General features: G+C 41.7%; 2 protein-coding genes across 3 annotated transcripts in view; one reads left to right on the top strand and one right to left on the bottom strand.

Moving 5' to 3' along the window:
- Nucleotides 1-25848, bottom strand: part of LOC104913789 (cell surface glycoprotein CD200 receptor 1-B-like) — a 136857-nt gene that overhangs the window by 93378 nt on the left and 17631 nt on the right. The gene's annotated exons all lie outside the window — the stretch shown is intronic.
- HTR1F (5-hydroxytryptamine receptor 1F) lies at nucleotides 5757-7256 on the top strand. The gene has a single exon (XM_085216850.1). It carries the CDS (start codon nucleotides 5791-5793, stop codon nucleotides 6889-6891), a length of 1101 nt encoding a protein of 366 aa, XP_085072976.1. The 5' UTR covers nucleotides 5757-5790; the 3' UTR covers nucleotides 6892-7256.

Below are 25848 nucleotides of genomic sequence, written 5' to 3'. Positions count from 1 at the left end.
CCAAACTCTTCTGAGGCCAGTTCTTCTTGAGAGCTGTCTTGATGAGCACACAGCAGAAAAACAAATGTACTATTGCTGGCCCAGGTTTGAAAATGATGTTTTCTTATTTTCCAACTTGAAATAGAGATCTGTTCCAGATATATTTGAAGATAGGCTGTATTATTATTATCCTGGAGTAAATAAGGCAGTTTCTTCCAGCACAATAAAAGCTTTCAAAGTTTTTTATAATAAAAAATGTGCTAGATAAAACCAACCTCTCTACCACTACTGGAAAAGGCTGATATAACATGTTATAGAATCAGAAACTCCTGTGAGCTACAAGTGACTAATCTGACTAATTGAATTAGGACCAACATCCAAGGAAGTGAGACAAAAGGTGCACACATTATCCAAGCCAGGTAACATAGCAGCATTCCACCAAAATGCTTATTAACCAAAGTGCACCATTATTATTATTATTTAATAAAAGCACAAGATTATTGCCAGATTTTTCAGTTTGACAGGCCTTTAGTAGACCTTTTTCCTCAAAGTTGAAGCCCTTCTCATAATAGACTTTCAGTGGTAGGCGTATCGATTAGAAAGGTTTTTTTACTTACAGCTGTGCTTGCATGTGTTTTCAAAGGGCTGTCAAAGAACACTTGGCCCTTAAGCATATGGATGAGTGGGAAGTGGGAGAAACAAGGCTGCATTTTATCACCATTCAAAGGAAGTAAAGCTACCTCTCGATCTCTTTGCTCCAACACAGCTTTATCATTCCTGCAGGTTTCAAGTCCTTATCCAAAGGGCAGTGATTTGAAACATACACAAAGCAATTCTGTACTTTCACTTTGTGGTATAAATTTACTTGATAAACACGAAAGCATGTCACTCCTGCACAGTACGAAATTAGCAGTACAAATTGCAGACGAGATGGATGAATAATCACTTTGATTCATTGTCAAAGCAAACAGAAAAAAGAAAAAAAACAGAAAACTCAAAACTTGAAACAAAATTTAAAAATACTTGCAATACTTGCTTTTTCTTTCTCCTCCAGTCTATGGAAGGAAAAGTTTTTAAACATCCTTTCCTAATACAGAAAATTTTTGATTAAAAAGAAGATTTCAGACTGTAAAACGCAAACAAAATTAAAGATTTGGAAGGTCCAAGCGTAGATCCTGACCACACACACAAGGGGATATATACTCTATGGGTGGAGTGCCGATCACAGGTACATGGGAATTGGCCTGTGCATAGTTACCACAGAGACCATTCCACTCACACAGGGGGATGGGATGCCAACACACAACTTTGTTTCTCACAGACATTAATTCACAAAGCACTCACAGGCACTGTTTTCCAGGACAACTACTCTTAGACCACTATCCTGAGAGGTCTGAACTGTGGATTCAGATCAGCCTCAAACTGGAAGGGGATCTGAGTTTTGTGATCCAATGAACTACAGAGATGAACCACTGCTATCTCCCCTGGCAATATTAAGAATGTCTAAATGTTTCCCTTTCTCCAGCCAAAATGTTCAAATTCGAAACAGGTTCGCTGTCCATCTACCCAACAACTGAAGCTGCATTTGGGAGGCATGCTTACTGTTTTACATAAGCAATCCTGTCACGCTCTGAACTGTGCCGTTCTTGCTGCTCCTCCTTCCTGCCTCTCAGAGTGCTGGCTAGGGGACTGTCTTCCCCTTCCCCTTCCCTTCCCCATCCCCCTCAGTCAGATTAAAACAGATGGCAGAGGGACACAAAATAAAGAGCAAACACAGATGAGTGACTAATTCTCCGAAAGGAGCCAAGAAAAAAAAACAACGCACAGCAACAAACCCTCAACTTCATCATTAGAAGCACCAGCAAGGAATGCATAATTACTTTCTGAACATCATTCTTCCATATAAGTAAATGCAGAGGTTGCTACAGACTTGACGACAGTAAGTAGGAAAGGTATCCCCTGAGCAGGGTTGACAAGCAGCAAAGTACGCTGCAACCCAACAGATCTAAGCAGAGAACATGGCGATTGAAAAGAGGAGAGCATCACAGATTAACCCCCCCCACACACACACAATGCAGCAGCCCTGCTGACCATGCAGGTTTTACAGAGCACTGTACTCAGTCAACAGGTGCAGCTGAAAGACAGCTCTGGTGGTACCTCTGCAGGAACTACCCCTGGAACAGAACTCCTCTGATCCCCTGTTATCTGGGTTTATCACACTCAGGACTGAAGTATCTGGTGTTTTGCAGGCTGGAAAACACAGAGTGTCTGGTGATGCTGGCGGGGTAGCACAGGAAGAACCACAGCCTTCTGCAGGGAGACGTGCCAAAGGAACCACAGCCAGCACGCTGCAATTCATGTGGCCTCAGTAGAAACATGAAGGTGAGTTGATCACAGCAGGGAGGTGAGGACAGGAGCTATTTTTGCACTTCACTCTGCCCCTTTGCCAGAGGTTAACAACTTCACACTGCTTCTCACAATACTCTAAAAGTACCCAGCATCACAAGGCAAGTTCTCCTTCCCTGGCAGCATGAGCGATCCCTCCAATTCTGCATTTCAGCTGCTTCAGAGGAAGTAGAACCTTCCTCCTCTCGATTTTGCTCCAAGTGCAATAACATGGCAGTAGAGACATCTGAGGTGGTAACTTTCTGGGCTAAGCCTGTCAGAGTTTGTCATTTTAACCATTTGGAACTATTTCTGTTGGCTGAAAGAATTTGAAGCGCTGCCCAAAAATTAAAACCAAGCATCATCTTTGTAGCACCTGACTGAAAACATACTGCAGTGTATCATTTTACCAACACGGGGACTTTTAGATTGGCAACATGGCTAAGAAAAGCAGGCTTACTACGCAACTTCTGTGCCTTGCATTCAAGGCACAGAAATGGACCTTTTTATTTATTTATTTTACCATTCTGTAACAAATCAAAGTCTCTGTGTTCAGGCAATAAATGGATTTGTGCATTTCTAAGCTGGAAGCACGTATTCTCTAGGACTCTGAAATTTGTTTCCTTCATGTGTTATATTGATATTCATGGCATGCTTCAAAGCATATCTATTTGCCCAGGCTTCTCCTGAGAGGGTGCTTGTTAGGCAGTATTCTGTATTATCTTCAGTTGTTATTAGCTCAATTGATTTATCTGTATTTTTGCAGCAATTTATGGTATGTGTTTCTAGAAATAGGTCTGTTGTGACCTTCTGTGATAAATAACTTCAGTTAACAGAGACTTGAGCTGCAAAACCTAAACGTCTTATGAGTTATTCCTCCACCCCAGTACATTTCAGATCCAGAATGTGCTCAGTCCCATGGAGCCATGCTCCTTGGTATGCCCACAGTGAATGCCCCAGGCACCTGCTTTTGGGGTTCTGAAAGTCCTAACTCTCCACATAGGAAAAGGGCATACTTCCAGATGGCTACCATTACAGAGCAGGTTACATCCTGTAAACAGAAGAGCCCAGCACAAATATCTATAAAACAGCAGCAATGAATATTTGGGTGGCAGTCTTCAATTCTGCTGAGGATCCATGCTGAATGAAATCAGAACATACTCAATGACAATCTGAAAATGACAGAGAGAACCACATGGCAAGTGCTGTCACAGCACTTACAAAGGGCCTCCAAATCTTTGCACTACTAAGGAAGCCTATTTATTCCTACACGCCATTTCTGTGAACACACTATTTTCCTTACTCTGTATTATCAGACTGAATAATCTTTCAAAAACTATTAATCATCTTTCATTATAAATTCCATTCTAAATTGCTTTTTGCTTGCTTGCAATTAAGAACTAATATTTAAAGAGCCAGAAATTTATAAGGTAATTAACAGTAACGAGTAACTGTTCTGAAATATGATAAATATGATCAACTGCTGGATATCAACAGAAGACTTAGTTTTTCCCAACAACAACCTTTTTTTTTTTTTTTTTTTTTTTTTTTTTTTTTTTTTTACAAGCAGGAAGATGAAATTTTTTTTTAAGCAGAGGTCGAACATTCACTAGATAATACTATGTCTGCCTATTCCTTCACTGGAAGGCAGCTATCTACGGACAAAAATATCTGCAACCTAGCAATTACTGCGAATTCAGAAGGCTTTGAGGTGACACTGACATGACAAAAGATATATTTTTATGCATGTGATGTATATTTCAAGTTCAGAAAGAGGGGCATGGAGAGAGAAAGAGAGCACGCGCATGCTGTAATCAGCTCATGTACAGGACAAGATTCTGCTCAGTGTTTGTACATAACACAAAATAAAATGTATTTCCTGTCCTTGTCCTCCCATACAGTTAAGGGTTGGGGTCAAGCAACGATAAAAACCTTTGTAAGTAGCCCAGTGGCACATTAAGCATTGCCCTAGTTAGAATATCAAACAAAATTCATCCAAGGAACTAAAGGTTATTTACAGCATATGAGTTTTTTAAAGCCATTTCAGCCATTTCAATACAAAAAGGCTGTAGTTATGCTAATGAGGCTCATTTTTCCTGGGGGGGGGGGGGGGGGGAAGTTGTCTATTTAATTTTTTTCTCTTCTTGTAACACCCAGTGCAACAGAAGCACAACTCACTCACTATAGTCCAGAATTGGATAGTGGAAACTCCACCAAGGGGCTCATCCAGTAGAGCTTCCATGCACAAGAAGCTGTACACAGAACTCACAAGAGGATGAAACCCAGCCTGATCTTCCTGTGAGTTACAAGTTCTAGTCCAAAAATGTTAGGAACTCCTACTTCAGTTCCTACTACAGAGCGCTCAGAAATCCTTTTTGATGAAAACATAGGGTGAAATAGCACATTCCCAGAACATAACCTGGAGTTCATTTTATCAGTATTTCCCTGCTTTTTACTTCCTGCAGAGCCATACAGGGGCTGTACTGTTTCCATAGAGATAGCCACTGCAGGAACAGCCAGCATTCAAGTTCTGGGCAGCTTACTATAGCAGCAGCCACAGAAAAGCAAAACCTGAGGAGAAGTAATGACATTCTCAGGAGTCTAATCAACATATATTTCAGTTAGACAGTAAGTCATCCATCTGAAACTTGAAGACATATTCAGCTGTTGCTGTTTAATTTTAGAGCTTCACGAGAAAATAGAAATTTTCAACACATAATTGTTCTATTTCCTATTTGTACTACAATTTTTCACTTTTCTGTTTCCTCTTGAAAGCAATGTCCCAAGTGAAAGAGTCCATGCTTCTCTATACAAGCAAGGAGTCACGTACTCATAGAAAAAAGCTAATTTATATATAAAGAATTATTTCACTAACTTTCTGTGAATTAAGGTTTCCAATGGTATTTACATTGCTTAGCAGTGTAGACAGCACTAGCCTAGAAGCAACATTAGTACTTACCTTAAGATGAGATTGCCCATGTTTAATCAGTTTCAAGAACCCACTACAATTTATCTGGAGTAAGCAGTTAGCAGGAGGCCTGGCTCTGCAACCTGGGGACTGCACTGATGTCTATGTCTTGCTTTAGGAACAATCACAGTTGTCCCCTACAGTGATTTGCATCACCCCACAGGGCAGTGCCATCTCAGGACCACTACATTCTTTTCTCCCCTGTCTTTCAAATGTGACCTTCACTTCAGCATGAGGACAAAAGACAAAGAAGAGGCAGAGCAACCCACATAGCAGTAGCCAAGAACATCACTGTCTGGAGCCAGAATCATTTCTAACAATAAGTTTGAGTCTCCTGTAAGCTTGGAGCCTATAGTCTTTTAAGATGACAAATTCAAGATTCTCTGCAAACTGAAGATGCATGTTTTTACTTTTCAACAGGTAACTTCTACTGGTAAAGATCACCTTTAAAAGGGAACATGGATTTAATAAACTCAACGGAACAAAACAGTACATCAGAAGAACTATTCAAGTGGGTGACATCCAAGATTCTAATTTCCATTACCCTGTCTGTGCTTGCGCTAATGACAACGGCCATCAATTCTCTGGTGATGACTGCAATAATTGTGACAAGAAAACTCCACCACCCTGCCAACTATTTGATCTGCTCTCTTGCAGTGACTGATTTCCTTGTGGCAGTCCTAGTGATGCCCTTCAGCATTGTCTACATTGTAAAGGAGACTTGGATCATGGGGCAAGTAGTGTGTGACATTTGGCTGAGTGTGGACATTACATGTTGCACGTGTTCCATCTTGCATCTTTCTGCCATTGCTTTGGATCGTTACAGAGCAATCACAGATGCTGTGGAATACGCACGGAAAAGGACACCAAAGCATGCTGGTATCATGATTGCAGTGGTATGGATCATATCCATTTTTATCTCCATGCCGCCTTTGTTTTGGCGGCACCAGACAACCAGCAAGGACGATGAATGCATCATCAAACATGACCACATTGTTTCCACCATTTACTCTACATTTGGCGCCTTCTATATCCCCCTGGCCTTGATTCTGATCCTTTATTACAAGATATACAAGGCAGCAAAGACCTTTCACAGAAGAAGTGTCAGCAGGATAGTCAGGGAGGAGGTAAATGGACAAGTCCTTTTGGACGCAGGTGAGAGAAGCACCAAACTGACTTCAATGCCCAGCACAATGGAGAAGACATCAGATCCACTGGTGGACTGTGATAAAATCAACGTCAGCATACGAAGCCCCAGATCTGAATCTAAGCATGAGAAGTCTTGGAAAAAACAGAGAATCTCTAGTACAAGAGAGCGAAAGGCAGCAACTACTCTGGGTCTGATCCTGGGGGCTTTTGTGATCTGCTGGCTCCCTTTTTTTGTAAAAGAAGTAGTTGTGAACACCTGTGAAAGTTGTCACATTTCAGAAGACATGTCTAATTTCCTAGCATGGCTGGGATACATTAATTCCCTTATTAACCCTCTGATCTACACAATCTTTAATGAAGATTTCAAGAAAGCCTTCCAGAAGCTTGTGCGGTGTAGGCAATATCTTTAAGAGCTTTTGTTCATATAAGCAAAACATACTCATTGCTTTTTTTAAATGTGTATAAATTTATATAACTGAGAACACATTTGTTGTATTTAAGGAAAAGCACCAAGACTCTGCATTCATATTATGACTCTTTTATATCAGTAGCACTGGGAGCACAAATTGCCCAAGTTTTAAAGAGATGGATCTTCCAGGATCGGTTTTGCTCTGAAGAAAGAGGTAGAATATATTCATTGAGGCCCTGACCGTGCTGGCATTTGCAGAGCTGCTTAGTTTGAAGCATATAGGTATTATATTAAATATGAAGGAAATACACACTCTTGAAGTAGATAAAAGAAACAAATTTTTAAAAAGAAGAAAAAAAAAAGCAACCCTAAGTGACCGATGAAGTTTTAAGTAAACAACAAACAGATACTGGTCCCTACTATCAGTAAAATGGAAAATACAACTTCACAGGCCTGCAGCACAGAGCCAAGCTATTTTGAACAAAGGGTGGCAGCCTTAAATATTCCTAGTATTATGCTATATTGACTAGTTGAGTTCTGCTCTAGCCCTGCCCTCTCCCAGGACTTTCACGTGTTATGCCCTTGCAGTGCCCCAGTAGTAGGCAAGACATTTTCACAGCCCAATAGTTCATAGTGAACCAATATTATATGCCCTCTGCCATTGCACACTCAAGACACACATGGCCATAGCCCCAAGGGAATGGTATGGTAGTCAGTGTACCTCCAGTGATTAGGGTCTCAAAGCCTAGTGCTCTGGGACTCCATTTCAGTAGGGTCTATGATAAAAAGCTACTGGTTGTCCTTCTACTGTTGTTAGAGACATGAGATAATTCCTGTTCATGACCTCATCTCTATCTCACATGTCTGTCCAGGCACAACTCCTCTATATTTCTGAGTACCAAACTTAGCTACACAGTTTGTGCCAGGGCCCCCATATCATTGCTGATGGTGGCTGGCTTAGTGAGGTTTGGTTTAGAACCACCAAATGAAGTTCCAGCTCAGCACATGCTCCTTCACCTCCAGAAGCATAATGTCCTCCACGTCTTTTCTCAACTGTGCCTCTAAGCACTAAGGCTGTGCGCCTTCTCCCCAGTCGTATTAGGAAGCAGATTCCAACCACAGTTAAAGCAGGATGGGTCTCCACAAAAGCCTCTGCAGCCCTTCTTCAGAAAGGGCAGGGAAGTGATCTCAGTCTGCGGTAAGCACTTGGGGAGGGATCCCATAGGATGCTTATTAGAGGAATGCCTCCAAAACCCCACTTCTTCCAAAGCATCTGGCCCTGGTCCCCAGTCCCAGAAAAGCTGAAAGGACCTCGTATGCACTCCAGCTGTCAGAGGTGTTTCATGAAAGATGATGAGGTTTGAGACCTGAGAAACTGAACTAATCTGTTTCTGTCACTTGAAATTTACTGTATTCTGCTTTCACATCAGGATCCAAATGAGAAATTATTCACAAGTACCAGAAACCATGAATTTGTTTTACTGTTGATTTTAACCCCTCTATGAAGCTAGTGGAAATCTTGCTTGTCACATCATGTAGCTCTAGTGCAGCAGAAGCACAGCTAAATTTTGAAGGCACTAGGATGCGGCAACATGTAATTTGGCTTGTACGCCGCATAAAATAATGCATTTGATAACTCTGTGGTCAGAGTACAGCTGCAGCAACCCCTGTGACCTCAGCGATGGCTACATTATGTTGAAAGAAAATAACTGTGTTCAAGATCAGCTGTGCTCTGCTGTCTCCAGAAAGCTACAGGACTCAGCTTCACCAAAGGATTACCATATTAGCAGAAGGCCACAGGGAAAACCACAGTGAAATGTTTAAGTTTGAAGAACTGTTTCCCTTGTTTTTTTAAGTACTAACTCTGGATATTTAAAACCAATGCTTCCTCTCTCCCTGCTCTTCCCTATAAATCTGCTGGAGGGTAGAGTGTACTATTTTTTCTTTTACAGGCAAGATGTTTGACAATGTCTTGTGAAAGCAAATTGGAAGAAAAAAAGCAAGGATTGCTTTTGAGGAGAAAAAGTACTGAAGATACTTGTAATAGATAAGGCTCAGAGAATAGAATAATATGTAGATAAATAGAAAATAGCTCTCATTTATGCACTGTCAACAATATCAACAATACCATACTCTGAAACTAATTAAGCTGCTAAATATTTCTCAAAATGCAGGGTGGGTTTTCTTTGTAACCTTCTCACTGAGCTCTATGCACTCATCCTTCAAAAGCCCAGTAGTGGAAGATGCAAATACAAGAAACCTAAGGAAGCAAGCAGGTAGTTATCTCATTAAAAGCACTTACACTTGTGGACTATCATTTCTTGGTGTCTGAAACTTCCATGGTGACAAACATCTTTAGCATCTATCTGTGCATGTGATGTGCTATGAAAACCTCTAATTTTCTCTTTCAAGATGCATAATGGCTAAGATTTCTGCTGGATGCAGCTTTCCCTTCCCCACTAGATACACAAGCACCAACTGGAGCTTAGCACTGAATTAAAAAAGCAAGAGAAAGACTGCAAGATTTTATGCACTGGAACTAAGACTTATTTTTTACAATTAGCTCTTTACCCTGTAGGTGTTCAGTCCTCCAAATAGAAAAAGGAAAAAAACAAATTCTGTTTTCTTAACTCTATTTCTCAGAAGAGAGTATATGTATTGGAGGAAAGGGTTTTCCATCTACCTTTGATTTGGACAAAGCTCCCTGGTCCCCTACCACTGCAGCCCTCCCAGTTGCTGCTTACTGCTCGACTGCCCATCCATTTAGATTGCTTCAAACACTTGGAGAACTGGATTTGGAGCAGCTGACCTATTCCCATTTCATCTTTCACAGAGGATGACTCCAAAAGTAGCTATGAATGCTACATCCAATTCAGGTAGACATTTTTACTAACAGTAAGAAATTAGGTGCACCTCATTTTTCTGTGCTTAATCCTTCTCCTTTCCCTCCGTACCAAATGGTGTCCTTTCCTCTTGAGGATAGCACATTCCTACAGAAGGACTGGGGTATGAATACACTTTTGTTTTCATGACGCAGTCACACTTGTTAATGCATGACTGTACCACCCAGAAACACCCACCTCATCCAAATGTGCTCTTGGCAATCACCGCCTTCAGCTGGTGTCTAATTGTTCTTAGCGTTAGGGAGGTACACAGAAATAAGTATCTGCCAAATTGTTTTCTCCAGTAGTTACAAACTCAGCACATTACTTCCAGGCAAGTACACATTCCTACTTGGCCTTTGTATCTCAGATTCCTTTGCAGAAGGGAAACAGAAAATCACCCCTGTAGCTACAGAAAAGGGAGGGCTTTTTAGAGCTCTGCAGATCAAAGGAAAAAAAAAGGCTGCAGGAAAAGTATGAAGAAACCCTTGTAGCAGACCTGTAAAAACTGAGCACAAATCTAATGCTTGCAAGCATTTCAGAATCACAAAAAATAAGCTTTACCTGCTGTTTTCTCTCCTATTCCTCTTCTGAAAAGTGCTGCTACGCTACAGGGACAGTACTACCAATATCAGAACTATTAAAAATACCAGCAATATGTTGCTATCGCCTCCCCTGCACAATCCTGAAATGAATTAAGCAGAATTTTTCTTAAGGATTTTCCATTTGTCTTCTGAGGAGCCTAATTTCTAATTTGTTGTCTAATTTGAAGAACAAACCTTTAAAATAAAACTAAACATTTCTATGACCTAGGGTTTCTGGATACCATTTAGTAAATAAATAAGTAAATAGATCAAAACCTTGGTGATACAGAGCTTGGCTAAGAAGATAAAGACTACAAAGTACAGAACAGGCAGAAGTCAGCAGCATTGGCATAAACAGTCAAGTTTACCAATTCAATCCAACACAGCCCGTCAAGTGTCAAAACCCTCTCACAGCAGACAGCAATGACTGAAAGAAACCTTATATCCTCAGGAAATTGCTGAACTCTGAATTTTCTAAAATCCACTTGTTTACTTCATGTTGAGTTGTTGACTTGGTTGAGGCAGAGTAAAAAGGCAAGGAAAGTGTTTATTGAACACTGCTATTTTTATAGCAGTTCGAATCAATGGTATCCACTCTGCAAGTTACATGTTTATTTGAACTTTAGTTTTGAAGGTATGAATTCCTGTATAACAGACAAACAGCACTAATAAAGTTAACATCCCTTTCCATTTTAAAATGAGACAAATCCTACAAATCCTACAAATGCACAGTACTTTCTCTGGCTAAATTAAATCTTTTCCCATTCTCCCCATACACTCATTGATTTGAATTTCAGAGCAGTATATTATAGCTTGTGTTTAAAAGACGAAAAACAAATTTAATGCCACACAAAGTGCTAACTACAAAGGTGAAAGCTAGAAAAGTGATTAATTTCCTTGCTTTCAGTTTGGATCACGAGTGGTAGTAGACATTTAATGCAATAGCTAGCTCTCTGCTGGCAGCACTCCAAGATGCAAAAGCTGTGTCTAATTTGTATGACAGCAAGCGTCTGCTAAGCAACTCACTTTTGGCTAAACCCAGTTTTCTGCATTTCACAGTACAAAGCTGCATAAAATGATCCAGAGCCATGAAATAAGAAATCACTGTTTGCACACCTACCTTTTCTAAAATGATAGTCACTAGAAGATAATTCTTCCACAAACACATACCATTAGCCAGAAGGGGCAAAGCTGAGTCTTTATCCACAACAAAAACAGCCAAAAGCTTTTACCTCTGCTTCCTTTTTGAGAGAGAGCCAAAAGGCAGCCTGACCAGACTAAGGACCAGGTGGGCTCAATGCAGACCAGCACTGCTGCCCCACCACGTGTAAAATGAGATCTCTTCAAGGAGAATGCCACCAGTAACAAGCTTACTCAGCACTAGCTAGTAACAAAAAGAAGAGCAGTCCAGTATTTGGCCTGTCCTCCCTGGCTAGGGAAGTCCAGCTTGGTATTAATAGCCTTTTCAGTCAGCTGATTAGTTCCTGCCGCTTATTTTCTATCCTAACTTATCTGGGCTCTGTCAGCTGTCCTGGCACGATCTGTAAGACAGTGCTTAATCAATCCTGATCAGTATAGGGCTTGCACGCTCTCTAATCATAAAGCTACTCTCTCAAGGCCAGGTTTCAACTTGGTAAACGCAAAGAGATAGGAATTTAACATAATAAAAATTCAAGGCAAGGATTTGATGTGGATTTTTCTTCCGCAACTACTTTGACAGCAAGTAAACTGAACCCAAATGAGTGAAACTAGTGTTCCAAACAAGTGACGTATAGATAACAAGTAAGCATGACCTTAATTTTTACAGACATGAGTTATGTTACCATGAGACTGTTTCTAACCTCATTTATTGTCAGTCTTCTTTGTTAATTTCATCAGTTTTTCCCAACTTATTTTCAAAGTGCAGAAGAAATATTAATTAACTACTTATCTGCAGTAAATAGGTAGGTCTTTTCACAGTTTTACAGGTAGAAAAGCAAAAGTCAAGGGAAGTAGGCATTCAGCACTTTTCACATGGTGATGTCCAAGAGTGCCAAAGATTCCCAGTCTACTGCTAGAATCACAGAATGGTCAAGACTGGAACAAACATCTGGAACATGCTGCCCAAGACCATGTCCAGATAGCTTTTGAGTATTTGTAAGGATGGAGACTCCACAACATCTCTGTGACACTTATGCCAACGTTCAGTCACTCTCACAGTGAAAAACTCATTTCCTGATATTCATATGGAAGATCATGTGCTTCAAATTGTGTCCACTGCCTCTCATCCTGCCTCTGGGCACCACTGAAAAGAGTCTGTCTGGCTTTGTCTCCTTTATACCTGCCCTTCAAGTGTTTATACACACTTCTATGATCCCTGAGCCTTCCCTTCTCTAGGCTGAAGAGTTCCAGTTCTTCAGGCCTTTCTTCATATCAGAGATGCCCCAGTTCCTTAATCACCTTGTGGTCCTTCACTGGACTCTTTCCAGTATGTTCCTGTGTCTTTTGTAGTAGGGAGCACAGAAATGGACTCAAGTGCTCTGGGTATGGCATCACCAACACAGGGGAAGGATCACCTCCTTCCAGTTGCTGGCAACACTACTTCTAATGCTGCCCAGAAGCCTGTTGATCTTTGCAGCAAGTACATTTCTGGCTCATGTTTAAATTGATGTCCATGAGAATCCCCAGAGCCTTTTCTGCAAAGCTGCATTCCACATGGTTATTCCCAAGCAAACAATGGAATACAGGGTTGTTCCTTCCCAGAAGCGGAACTTCAGGCTTCCTTTTGTTGAACTGTGTACTAGCCTGACAGAAGAAAACAAGAGCTATGGATCAAAGCAAATCAGAAAAGGGGAAGGAGTAGGAGAGCCAGAAGAGACAGACTGAGCAGTTCTCTCCTCACAGTTCCGTGGGGCCCCGAAACAAACTTGCTTGAGTTGAGCTCAAGCACAACTCATTTTGAAGCTGCCTGACACGTCCCATGAGCTGAGCACAGCATCATAGAATCATACAATGGCCTGGGTTGAAAAGGACCTCAAAGATCACCTAGTTTCAACCCCCCTGCCATGGGAAGGGTTGCCAACCACTAGACCAGGCTGCCCAGAGCCACATCCAGCCTGGCCTTGAATGCCTCCAGAGATGGGGCATCCACAACCTCTCTGGGCAACTTGTTCCAGTGCATCACCACCCTCTACATGAAAAACTTCCTAATCACACAGAATCACACACAGAATGGCCCGGGTCGAAAGAGACCTCAAGTATCATGAATTTTCAACCCCCCTGCCACAGGCCACCAACCTCCCCATTTAATACTAAACCAGGCTTCCCAGGGCCCCATCCAACCTGGCCTTGAACCTCCAGTGATGGGGCATCCACAACCTCTCTGGGCAGCCTGTTCCAGCACCTCACCACTCTCTCTGTAAAGAACTTCCCCCTCACATCCAACCTAAATCTTCTCTCCCTCAACTTAAAACCATTTCCCCTTGTCATGCTGTCATCTACCCTTTCAAAGAGTTGACTCCCCTCCTGTTTGTAGACTCCCTTTAGGTACTGAAAGGCTGCAATGAGGTCATCCTGCAGCCTTCTTTTCTCCAGGCTGAACAAGCCCAGCTCCCTCAGCCTGTCTTCATAGGGGAGATGCTCCAGTCCCCTGATCATCTTCATGGCTCTCCTCTGGAACCTCTCCAACAGCTCCCTGTCTTTCTTGTACTGGGGGCTTCAGACCTGGACACAGTACTCCAGATGAGGCCTCACAAGAGCAGAGTAGAGGGTGACAATCACCTCCCTGTCCTTGCTGACCACTCCTTTCTGATGGAGTCCAGGATACCATTTATTTTCTGAGCTGCAAGAGCACGCTGCTGGCTCATGTTAAGTTTTTCATCCATCAGGTCCCCCAGGTCCTTCTCTGCAGGGCTGCTCCCAAGGACTGCTCCTTCCAAACTGTATGTATGCCCAGGATTCCTCTGGCCCAAGAGCAAAACCTTGCACTTTGCTATGTTGAACTTTATTAGGTTCACCCGGGCCCACCTTTCCAGCCTGTTGAGGTCCCTCTGAATGGCATCCCTTCCTTCTACTGTGTCAACCTCACCACTCAGCTTGGTGTCATCAGCAAACTTGCTGAGGGTGCACTTGATTCTGTCATCGATGTCGTTGATAAAGATGTTAAAGGGCACCGGTCCCAAGACAGACCCCTGGGGGACGCTGCTCGTTACCGGCCTTCACCTGCACACAGAACTGTTAATCACCACCCTCTGTCTGCAGCCTATCAATCAATTTCTTATCCATCGACTGGTCCACCCATAAAATCCACATCCCTTCAATTTGGAGATAAGGATCTGATTGGGGACCATATCAAAGGCCTTGCTCAAGTCCAGGTAAATGACATCGGTTGCCTTACCCTTGTCCAGCAATGCCGTCACTCCATCATAGAAGGTCACAAGATTTGTTAAGCATGACCTTCCCCTGGCGAAGCCGTGCTGGCTGTCTCGGATCACACGCTCATTCCTCATGTGATCAAGCATGTCATCCAGGATGATCTGTTCCATGATCTTCCCAGGTACAGAGGTGAGACTCACCAGCCTGTAGTTCCCAGGGTCCTCCTTGCTCCCTTTCTTGTAAATGGGAGTGATGTGACCCTTCCTCCATTATCCAGGACCTCACCTGACAGCCATGACTTTTCAAATATAATGGAGAGTGGCTTGGCAACCACCTCAGCCAGCTCCTTCAGAACCTTGGGATGCATGCCATCCAGCCCCATAGACTTGTACAAATTCAGTCTCACAAGGCGGTCTCGGACTTGATCAGCCCTTACAGTGAGGGGGGGATTTACCACCCCGGTCCCCACCTAGAGATTTAGGGATTCAGGGCTCAGGGACGTGAGAAATACTAGAATCCTGGCTGCCAGTGAAGACCGAGGTAAAGAACTCATTCAGTACTTCAATCTTCTCTTTGTCCGTTGAAGCCAGTTCTTCTTTTACATTTACCAAAGGTGGTATACTCTTTTTGTCCTGTCTCTTCTGGCCAATGTATCTGTAGAATGTCTTCCTATTGTTTTTCACATCCCTCGCCAAGTTCAGTTTTGCCTGCACCGTGGCTTTCCTGATCCATGTCTGCAAGTCTGGACGGCATCCTTGTACTCTTCCCAGGTGACACACCCTTGTTTCCAGACCTTGTATGTACCTTTCTTTTCCCTCAGTGTGCCCAGCAAGTCCTTGCCAAGCCATGCCAGTGTCCTACCTCCTCTGCTCTCTTCTTCAGAGGGATGGAGGGCTCTTGTGCTCTCAGGAACACATCCCTGAAATGTAGTCAGCTCTCTTCAACATCTTTGTCTTTAAAGACAGCATCCCAGGGGATCTTGGCCAACAATCCATTGAACAGCTTAAAGTTCATTCTTCCAAAGTTCAGAATCCTGACCCCACTCTTTGCCAGGCCCACATTCCTCGAGATCACGAAATCTAATATCTAACCTAAATCTCCCCCCTCCTAGTTTAAATCCATTCCTCCTTATCCTATCACTATCAGCACACAACACATGAGCACTTACTGGGTCAGTACATATCTGAGCACATAGGAGTGAAGGCTCAAAAATCAGTGTGACAATACTAGTCAGCACTAGGCACATACAACCAGTGAGACTGGAGAACTGCAAGTGCTGGGATTTTAAAAGCCACAGTCAACAGAGAAAAAACCTGAGTATGATCAAAGCACATATTTTCAAATCTTACCTATGTTTCAACATTGTCCTCTATCCTATCCCTCTCAAAAGTCACCTTGAGCAAAGAAAGAGTGCTAAACAGAGACCCACCCCTTGCTTTAGACCCAGCAAGTGATATTTGCTCAGCTTGCTTTCTGTACCCTAAGCACAAGATACATAAAGTCAAACCACTACCGTATTTCCCACCTCTCCTTGGTGCATGACAGCCCTCCCCACTCCTTGCCAGCCTGGCTTTCACCTGTCTCCAGCTCACTGAAAATGGAGTGAAAGCCCCTTACAACCAATTTATTCCACTGCTTCTCTTTCCTCCCTGGCCAGAGAATAACAAAAAGTGGCTGAAATACCTTCCAAGCTCTAAACCTGCAAACAAGCCAGAAAAATGAAGTACAATGAAGCAACCTAGATTCAAGAGAAAATAAATGAAGGAATGCTTATCTGAACCATTCCTTCTAGTCACCTCACTACATAGCCTGGCTGCTCTCCCAATAACACAGTGCCCACCACGAATGAAGGATGGAGTTGCTTTCAGAGGAAGTTTTGGCTTATTTTATATTACTTGACAAAAGAGCTCACTTATAGATGCTTCAGGGGCATGAGACTAAATAACTATACCCATTCTGCCTTTCCTTTTCCTCTGCTGTACCAGGAACAGCGAAGGAGATGTATTATTGATGAACGTGCCGGCAAGGAAAAAGATCAGGTGAAATAACTGTCAAAGAGAAGTAGAAAAGACGGAGCAGCAGAGCAGATTCGGCATAACCACAAACCCGAAACTCTGCCACTACTGCGAGCAAAGCAGCATCCATCAGGCTGTCACCTACAACCGATACATCCGGGCCGGGCCGGGCCGGGCGGCTGCCATTTCCCGGGCGGGCGGTTCCCCCTAGCGGCGCTGGGGCGCGACGCACGGCCCGAGCCGCTCCACCTGAGGAGCATCGGAGGAGCCAAGGGGGTCACAGGGCTCCCCGCGGCCCCCGGGGTGATTTTTGGGATAGTAACCAAAGAGTAAAACACCGAGCACACAGCTGGGAGAAGGGAAAACAGATTAATGCAACTTTCCATAGAGTTAATGCACACTTCGGTGGCAGAAGACTTCAGGGACAATTGGGCACAAGAGGCACTAGAGTTTCCTAGGAAAGAGAAAGGGATGTGACATTTGCTCCCCCTCATTGATGCTGCAAGATTGAAGTGATTTGTGCCTCTGTAACATTTTGTTAGCTGAGGCAGGCTCTATGCTGTTTATGTTTGACTAGGCTAGAGAGTTCAGCAACTTCTCTGAGATCTCCCAGACAAAGGTCAGGAAGGGCAGCTATTTGAAATGTGCTGCAGAAACATCGACCCTGTTTGAAAATGTACATGAGAAATATAGATCACCAGAGATCAGTTCCCCCAGTGAATTCTAATAATATAGAATCATAAAGATCGGAAAAGGCCTCTAAGGTCACCCAGTCCAACCACCTACCCATCCCCACCATGCCCACTAACTATGCCCCTCAGTGCCACAGCCACATGGTTCTTTAACACCTCCAGGGATGGTGACTCCATCACTTCCCTGGGCAGCCTGTGCTGCTGCCTCACCACTCAGAAGAAATGTTTCCTAATATTCAACCTGAACCTCCCCCAGCACAACGTGAGACCATTCCCTCTTGTCCAGTCACTGTTACACGAGAAAGCATTTATGCCTTTCACTTGAAGCTTGAATTTTTACTTTTTATTTTTAAATATAGGCAGCACATGAGTCACTTGAGCTGCTTTGTAAAGTGAAAATGAAAGATGGCAGATTTTCTGATTCCTTTGCTTCTGTCAACATCCCTTCTCCTTTTTTTTCTGTCCCATATGTTCTCTTTTACTATCACACAGACAAAAAAAAGGCACCAGACCTAGAATTTTTTTTTCTTCTTCCAAGTTGTGTTGAATTTTAAGGATAAACAAATAAATAAAACATTCATAGAAAATGTGAGACCAGTTAGCATTATCTATGCTACAGTTCCAAGCAAATAACGCAATGGCAGTATGAACCCATCATGTTCCCTTCTGCTGCAGGATATATCGCTGTTGAAGGAACTGAGACTCAGGTAGTTACAAATATCTAGACATCCTGAGAGGAGCTAGTTCTACACAGCTAAGAGCTCACATTTCCAGACAATTTAGGAAGCTACACAAAATTAACTGTTGCAGTCAGCAGGGATATAAGGTGGTACAAACCCCATCCAATTCAGTAGCCATGGAAAATGTAGGTCAGATTGTTTTTGCCGAATTGCACTTCTCACAACATTTAGCATTAGTTTGATGCAGAAATATCACAGGGACTCTTTCTACTTGCAGCATTTCACCATATAATCAGCAAATGCGAAGTAAACTCTTGTCCTTTTTCCCTTGCCCCAACATATTTCTTTCTGTCACTACATGACATACACAGATATTCTAGTGGAGGAGGTCTTCTCACTCAAACATATCTCCAGGAGTTTCATTGCTGGAACAGGCAAGAAGATCAAATTATATCATCAACATTGTAGGAGACCACAGATATGAAATAATCTGTCTACATTAAGAAGGTATCTGTCATAGCCCCTGAGCTAAAACAAAGTAAGTTAGACGAGACCTTCCCCAGGGCCCAGAAAAATAAAGTGAAGACTGATGGCGAGACAGACAGCTGACATGGCTTGCAGCACACCCAGAAGGGGTGAAATCCACTATCTAGCACCTAGAAAGGTGCCCACCTTGCCAACAGGTCTCTTTCTGTACAAATGAGCTCATGTCTCCTCTGTCTGCGGCTGCATAACCATAAGGCAGGGACATGCTAGCCCTCAAATTCACAGGACTGAGGTCATTGCAAGGAACAAAAGGCAAGCTCATACACACAGCCAGGGAAGCTGACAGACCTTTTATCTCTGCAATGTGTCAATGTAAACGCAAGTATTGCTAACTATAAAGGCTGCTGTCATTAAGCTGTGTTAAAGTACAGGCAATCCTGAACATCATGAGGGCTTTTTGGTGCAAGGAAAACTCCCCACTGACCAATTAGTATAGTTTTCCTTTTGCTTAGCATCATGCTGCTGGAACAACAGAGCAATCCAGTAGGAATATGCTCCAGAAGGCTCTGGTCTTTGTAACCTGGAAGATAATTTGCTACTGCATCCATTGCCTTCTCTGTGCTGTTCACAGCCCTGGGATGTTCAGAGAGTTAGTTCATCAATTCTATTATTTTGTTTGCTAGTTGATCCTATGGGATCTATACTGAAGTAAATCATCACTGCTGGGTACTTTACTTTACTTACAGAAACCAGCAGTCTGCTTGTGTTAAAAGAAAGCCTCAGCATTGTCTGCACAAATCATTTCAACATTTCTCTGCTTGTCTCAACCAGCCATGAGTCCAAACTGCAGGATTGAGTACAGTTTCTTTGCAGTTAGTGGTGTTTGCTCAGTGAGCACATCCATAAGGAAAAAAGACTCAATAGAGCATTGTCCAAATCCCATTCTGTTTCAACTCTGGAATCTCCAGAAACTGCATGGATCTGACAACTATGCCTTCCAAATCTTCCTTCCAAAATAGTTTGGTAGTTCTGTAAATGAAAGTTTGCAATCATCCAACATTAATCCAGCTGTCCTTGCCTTGCATCACATCTTCACTCTGAAGTTGAACAGAATTTTATGGAATTCCCTTTGTAGAATCCATAGAGATATTGCCAAACATTGACTTCGGCCTAGTGAGTTAGATTTCCTCTAAGATCTCTTCAGGTGGTGGAAAGAAAGAGGTTCTTCAAGAGATGGGTTCAGAATAACTAAAATAGACTGCAGACATTAGCTGCAGAATCTGAATATTATCTTCCTTGTCACATCCTAGGCAGACAGAACAGACTTCAAACAGTCCTTAAGTATACTTGTCAGCATTTGGAATAAGACTGCTACATGGACCCTGTATCCTCTACGCATTCTTTTAATAGTCTCTGGGGAAAAGCAAACAAACAAACAAACAAAAAACCAACAGCAACCTGTCAAGATGAATGCTGTGAAGGAAACTCCCAGCAACTGAAGTGAGATGTAAAAAAATAGACCCTGCAGAATACTGGATATAGTCTAATTTTACCAGTCTCTGCAGACAGACCATCAAAATGAGGTATTTTATTGCCATAAGTTAAGGAAGCTTTGTTTAAGAGAAAGTGCCTTCCCATCATACTACAGCTATCTTACTCTATGCATTTAAATGCTGAATTAAGCCTGACTTCTACAGCATATGGCTTTAAAATAAGTAGCATAGTCTGAGATGTACCACATAGAACCCAACCTAATATAAAGCTAAGCTATGCCAACTCCTGGTGTCCCCAGAAATTATAACATTCCTGTTAACCACGGAAGGGTTAGAAGGTTATCCAACATTTTGGCACAGTATAAAAACACAGTTTGTTCTGAATTTTTTTTTCTTACAGTAGCCTGCTCTTCTAGGCCACCCAGTTATCTAGGTGTTTACCATCCAAAACCATAAATGTAGAAAGCTAGATTTGGCTTTAAGACTATCTTCAATTCACCATTTAAGAAGGGTCTAAGATTGCTTAATGCAGCTATAACAAAAAGAGGGAAAACATTTGCCAGTCCATCTTATTTTGTGAACAGCAATGGTCTCAAAAGAGAAGCATCTAAGCAGACTCCTGTTGAGATACCTTTAATATAACTTCTAATCTGCAAGAAGGAAAAATCTAGTCATGAAGCTTGAAGGCAGAATGGCAGAGATTTCAATCCCTTACCTGACAGCTGAAATGGAATGGAAAGACGATGTTAAGGCAGAGCTATTTGCACCATCTCTTGTGGAGGAGACCACAATTGTGTGAGAGCAGGTTGAAGAGGACCACCTGGAATCATTGGAAGGGCTGGTGTCTGGCTTTTATATTTTTACTTTCCATGATTCAACAGAATTATAGCAATTTGCCTCATTCTTTTCTTGACATCTCTTTGGCAGGAAGATGGATTTTGCTATGGTTAACCATTGGCATCTCATTCCTCTGCAGATAGCCTATGTTTAATAAAACCTGGAAATCAAACAGTTCAAGGGTAATTACCAAGTAGAATCCAGCTAGCAGGTGGACACAGGATAACACAGCCGTTATAGATAACTTTCCTAGAATCATCCTAAAACAACGAAGTTTTACTGTCCTCACTCATAACCTCTAATGCAGACAACAGTAGGCCAAGCCTCTGTGTTTGATGGCAGTTTTAAAAATTTTCCTCCATTTTAGAAACTCCAGCTAGCCAGACATGTGGGTTCCTGGCAAACTGCTGTTAGTTCTTGCAGCCTGACTGCTTCTGATGATGCATAAACATACTGGTTCTTGCACAAAGCAGCACATACTACATCTCTCCTAGCCTTTCCAGGCATTTATGAGCATATTTCTGTTTCCTCCTTTCACAAATGTAACACTCATTTGTGGTGGATTCTCCTTACTGTGGTATTTTTGTCCCCTTACACTTGTTAACAGCTGTGTATTCACAGATGAACTACTGCTTTGCTCAGAGAGGTTTTACAAACCGCAAGACAGACTGAGACTGAAGCCTAGATCCTATTTGCAACCACTGCCCACATTTTCATTTGTGATTTTGCAGAGGTGCCAAAAGGGCGAAGCTAGTAACCTGGATTTTTTTTTTCTTTTCCAAACATAAACCAGTAAAGTACAAGAATAAAGATGTTAGATTGACCCCAGAAGATTAACGAGTACTCCCCAAGAAAATGAGAACAAAGCAAGAAGAATCTAGTGATAAGCCAGTCATTTATCTGAATGACAACATTGTCAGTCAGCAGTTTTCTCTTTCTGGTGGCTATTATGTAAAGAGGTAACTGGGGAATACCTTCCTTCCAGGCTGCTTCTGTCTGAAATTCAGATAAATCCAACAGTATTAGTTAGTGCCTATTGTGCATAGGACTTATAGCTGTGGAGAATCAATGCACTGTACAATTTCCTTGCTGATCTTCTCGTCTTGTTTTCTTAGTTAGATAAATGTACCACAAGGCCCAGGACATAGTAATCTAGCCACAAAACTCAAGCAGCATAGAAGCAATTTATTCAGTACTGTATTTCCTATTTAGATAGAGTAAAGCTAAGTCATCCCACTTTGTCATTTCACAGATGTGTAGCTTTTCTGAAGCTTTTCTGAATATTAGAGCTGAAAATATCTTTATATTAGTAAAAACAAGGCTTGAGGCAGCAGCAAGGCTCAGATCATTAACCAACCAAGAGGTGCAAATGTTATTGGTATCCTTACCTCACAAGCTCAAAGAGGACACCCATAACTTGGTAGAATTATTTACAATGATTCAGCCTCAAACATCCAGTGTTTCAGAGGTGGATTTTTTGCTATTTCTTTTGAGATGTCACGCTTACCACACTGCCGCTAGCCTAGTGTCTTGCCTCTTTGTTGTCTTTTACAGTGATTAAAATAATGCATTTCCAGGAAAAGAAAAGTTATATCATCCCCAGAGAAAGAGAATCAAAGCAGAGAGAAAGAGAGACAAATTTCTTGCCTGAGACCACAAAACAGCAGCAAAGAATTAAACACAAAAATCCTCATTTACTTTGACATCATCTTATTACTTCTTTAGGCTTCACTAAAACATTTCCAAAAATGTGTAAAATGCTGAAATCAGAAAACAAGCCGGGATGCTCCTTTAACATAAAAATGGGGTCTGGAGTAAAGATTTTCTGAAAGAATATGAAAATATTTATTATTTTAGTCATCATTTTAAACTTTGTTGTTCAAAACTGTGACTAAGGCTTCAGAAAACAGTATATTATTTATTAGAATTTACCACTGATTACTGTGCTATGTCCACTGAGTTTTCAAGTATTTCTTTAGGACTAGAGACATCACATTTCTTCTATAGTTACAGAGGAAACCAAATACAGAAACTAGGACTCAGATAGCTTTTTTTTTAGGGATTTTAAGGAAAAAGAGAACACAAAACAGAAGTATCAAATGCTTTATGAATAATCAGTGAGAATCAGCAATACTATAGTCAGCTTGTGTTGCCAGAGATACTGGAAAGTGAAAAATGACAGAGAGAAGGGAACTTTGTATGAAGCCAGTAGGAAAAATTATGAGCGTAACTGTGGAAGCCCAGTATCAAATCTCCACTCTGTCCATTCAAAGTTAGGCTGAGATAGCTCCCCAAGCTATCCCTTGATATCTTGAGGAATGGGGTTGATCTTCCAGATATGGGTCAAGCAAGAGCAACTGCATGCTGGCCAACTGCTGTCACACCTTTGGAGCCAGTGTTGTTTGATCTAGATAAAGCAGCCACGGGATTTAAGGAGGGGCACATCCTCCTGAGTTGGGTGGGATCCTTTGGTATGTATGTTTATCCTCATTACTAAGGAGGAGACAAAAGTTCAGTGAGAATCTTCTTGTTTTTTCCCTTTGCCTCAAAAGGCAGGTTTGAAAACCTGCTGAACGCTCTGATGTGAAATCATTACACAAGCTAGCAATGAGGCTGATAATTAGTTTCCTAACACTTGCCATTGCAGGACTTTGTTGGTGTCACTTTCTAAGCTTTTCACTGCTCTGGCTGACCCTTCCTGCCCTGGGCAGCTGTCTCAGGCCAAAATGGTGCTCGAGCTGAAAAGTTGGCCCAGCCTGTCCAACCTCACCAGGTGTTCAAAGGAAATTTGAACCAAAGTGTTATTATTAAAGAAAAATATCCGAACACTTATCTAGAATGGTTCTTACCCTCCACATACAGTTTTTTGCTACTTACTAGCCAGTGATGGTGTGTGACCCAAAATACAAGCACCACAGTATCCCCTGAGTCCCCCAAACTATGGGAATGTGATGAGGGATTCAGAGTTGAGGTCTGTTCCCACCACATCTGGGACAGTCCATGTACAGCTTTACTTGCACGCCTCAGGAGAGCTTTCTGCTCAGCATTTGAAGGCATTTTGTAAGAGCAGCCTGCTGACAGTTTCCATTTTATCCCTGAGCTTCTTGATATCTAAGACAATCTCTTCGTCAGTTTAATATTTTTCTTTATCCCTGGGGAGTCTCTGTGCATTCCTAGCATCTACTTCAAGAGAATTTGCTCTTATTTCCAGAGCTGGCTGGGCATATCACTTCTTTTGCAAAGAAAAGTCTCCAGCAGGTCTACACCATTAATACAAAAAAATTCCAGGCTTCAGTTAAAATGAAGCCTTACTCCTAGTGACTTCACCATTTAGTTCCCCCATCATGTATGGTTTTTCCTATTTACAGTAAGAATAAGTCACAGACCTGCATTCCAATTCACATAAATTAAATCAACCTCATGTGATCACTTCAGGTATTTCCTACAACCACCTTATCTATATTGTTGGTTTTAGTCACAGAAACAAACTTCTGAGTAGCAGCACTCTCAGTTGGTTCACTGACTGCTCAGTTAAATATACCTTTAAATTTTCATACCAATGACATGGTCTATTTTTGCTAATGGTTTTTAGTCTCAGTGACTGAGAAGTTAAAATTTCCTGTGACAAAAATCTCAGGAGTATTTCTCTCTTTAATAACATTAAAGAATTATTTGTTCATTTCCAAATTTAACTTTCCTATCTATCCAGCCTATCCCAGGAGGGCCTCTTTCAGCATCCTTTCCTAAAACAATTTTGGTTGTGACTAATCTACTTTATTCATATTATCACTTTTGTTGTTTTTTTTTTTTTAATATAATTTCTTAATACGAATCCACTCCTCCACTGCCTTTAAATCACTATTACTATAATTTCTGTACAGCACATTTCCAACACATTTGTTCTTTGTCATATAATAATCACTGCTGCTCCATCTGGATCAAGTCAATGTCATGTTCAATTTCATGCTTGACACATCACCTGTGATCCAATTCCCTGGTGTGAATATACACGTATGTCTGCGTGTTCCTCCCCATGTAAGACAAAATTATTTGACTATTGCCAACTTGACTACAACTGTCAACAGCATTTCTCATTTCTTCCCCTTCTTATTGGTTCAGAGCAAATTCAGTCACATTCCACTAGGCCTGAGTTCTGCATTGTTTGCACTGTCCCTCAGATAATACCTCTACATAAATCGTTTGCTGAGTGTGAGCTCCCAGAGATGGGACTAGTGTCTTGTCATTGTAACTAGTAGATGCAGTCTAAGTAATTGCTTTTTGCTTTTTTTTTGGAAGATATGCTAATTCACAATTTGCACTTACGCACAATGGCTTTTTAGCTGCAAGCTGTTGTGCGATAGTAGTAGAAATTCTATGCCAGTTTACTTTTTTTAAATATCAAGTAAGTCAAATGAGACTCATGCATTTGCAAATAATTGTACAGATTGTATTACATCATTCTCCTTGTTATTCCAGCATTTCTGAAGAAAATATACAGTTTAGCTGGCACCAGTGCCTACACGTGGTCATGGCTCCTTTGTTTTCTGGATAAGAAATCCAAAGTAGCAGGTTACCAAAAGATTCAGTCTGTAATGTTTTTTCCAAGACATAAAGAAGCCTTCTAGGAACATAATGATTACGGTCCTGTTATTTTCCTTTATGTAATAAGAGAGAGAGAGAAAGATGAAAAGAAAGAGAGGGACATTAAATACAGGAGCACTGCAAATCAGCAGTTTTCAGAGTCTCCTTGGGGCTGATGCTCAGGTTATTTCCTGCATACAAAGCAGGTTAAAATAAGCATACTGTATGGGAAGACTTTTTTTTTTTTTTTTTTTAACAAAAGTGTTAAACTGTGTTTATCTTTTCATCTACGTAGGTTCAACAGGAGTGGCTCAACAGAGCACAAGATGGGTTGAGAGGATTTTATTTTTGGCTT

The sequence above is a fragment of the Meleagris gallopavo genome, chromosome 1 (assembly GCF_905368555.1).
Source record: "Meleagris gallopavo chromosome 1, MGAL_WU_HG_1.1, whole genome shotgun sequence".
Classification (NCBI taxonomy): Eukaryota; Metazoa; Chordata; class Aves; order Galliformes; family Phasianidae; genus Meleagris; species Meleagris gallopavo.
This window is presented reverse-complemented; position numbering and strand designations above follow the sequence as displayed.

What these genes read in the sequence shown, in the direction of transcription:
- HTR1F (XM_085216850.1), top strand. Translation starts at nt 5,791, where the DNA reads ATGGATTTAATAAACTCAACGGAACAAAACAGTACATCAGAAGAACTA.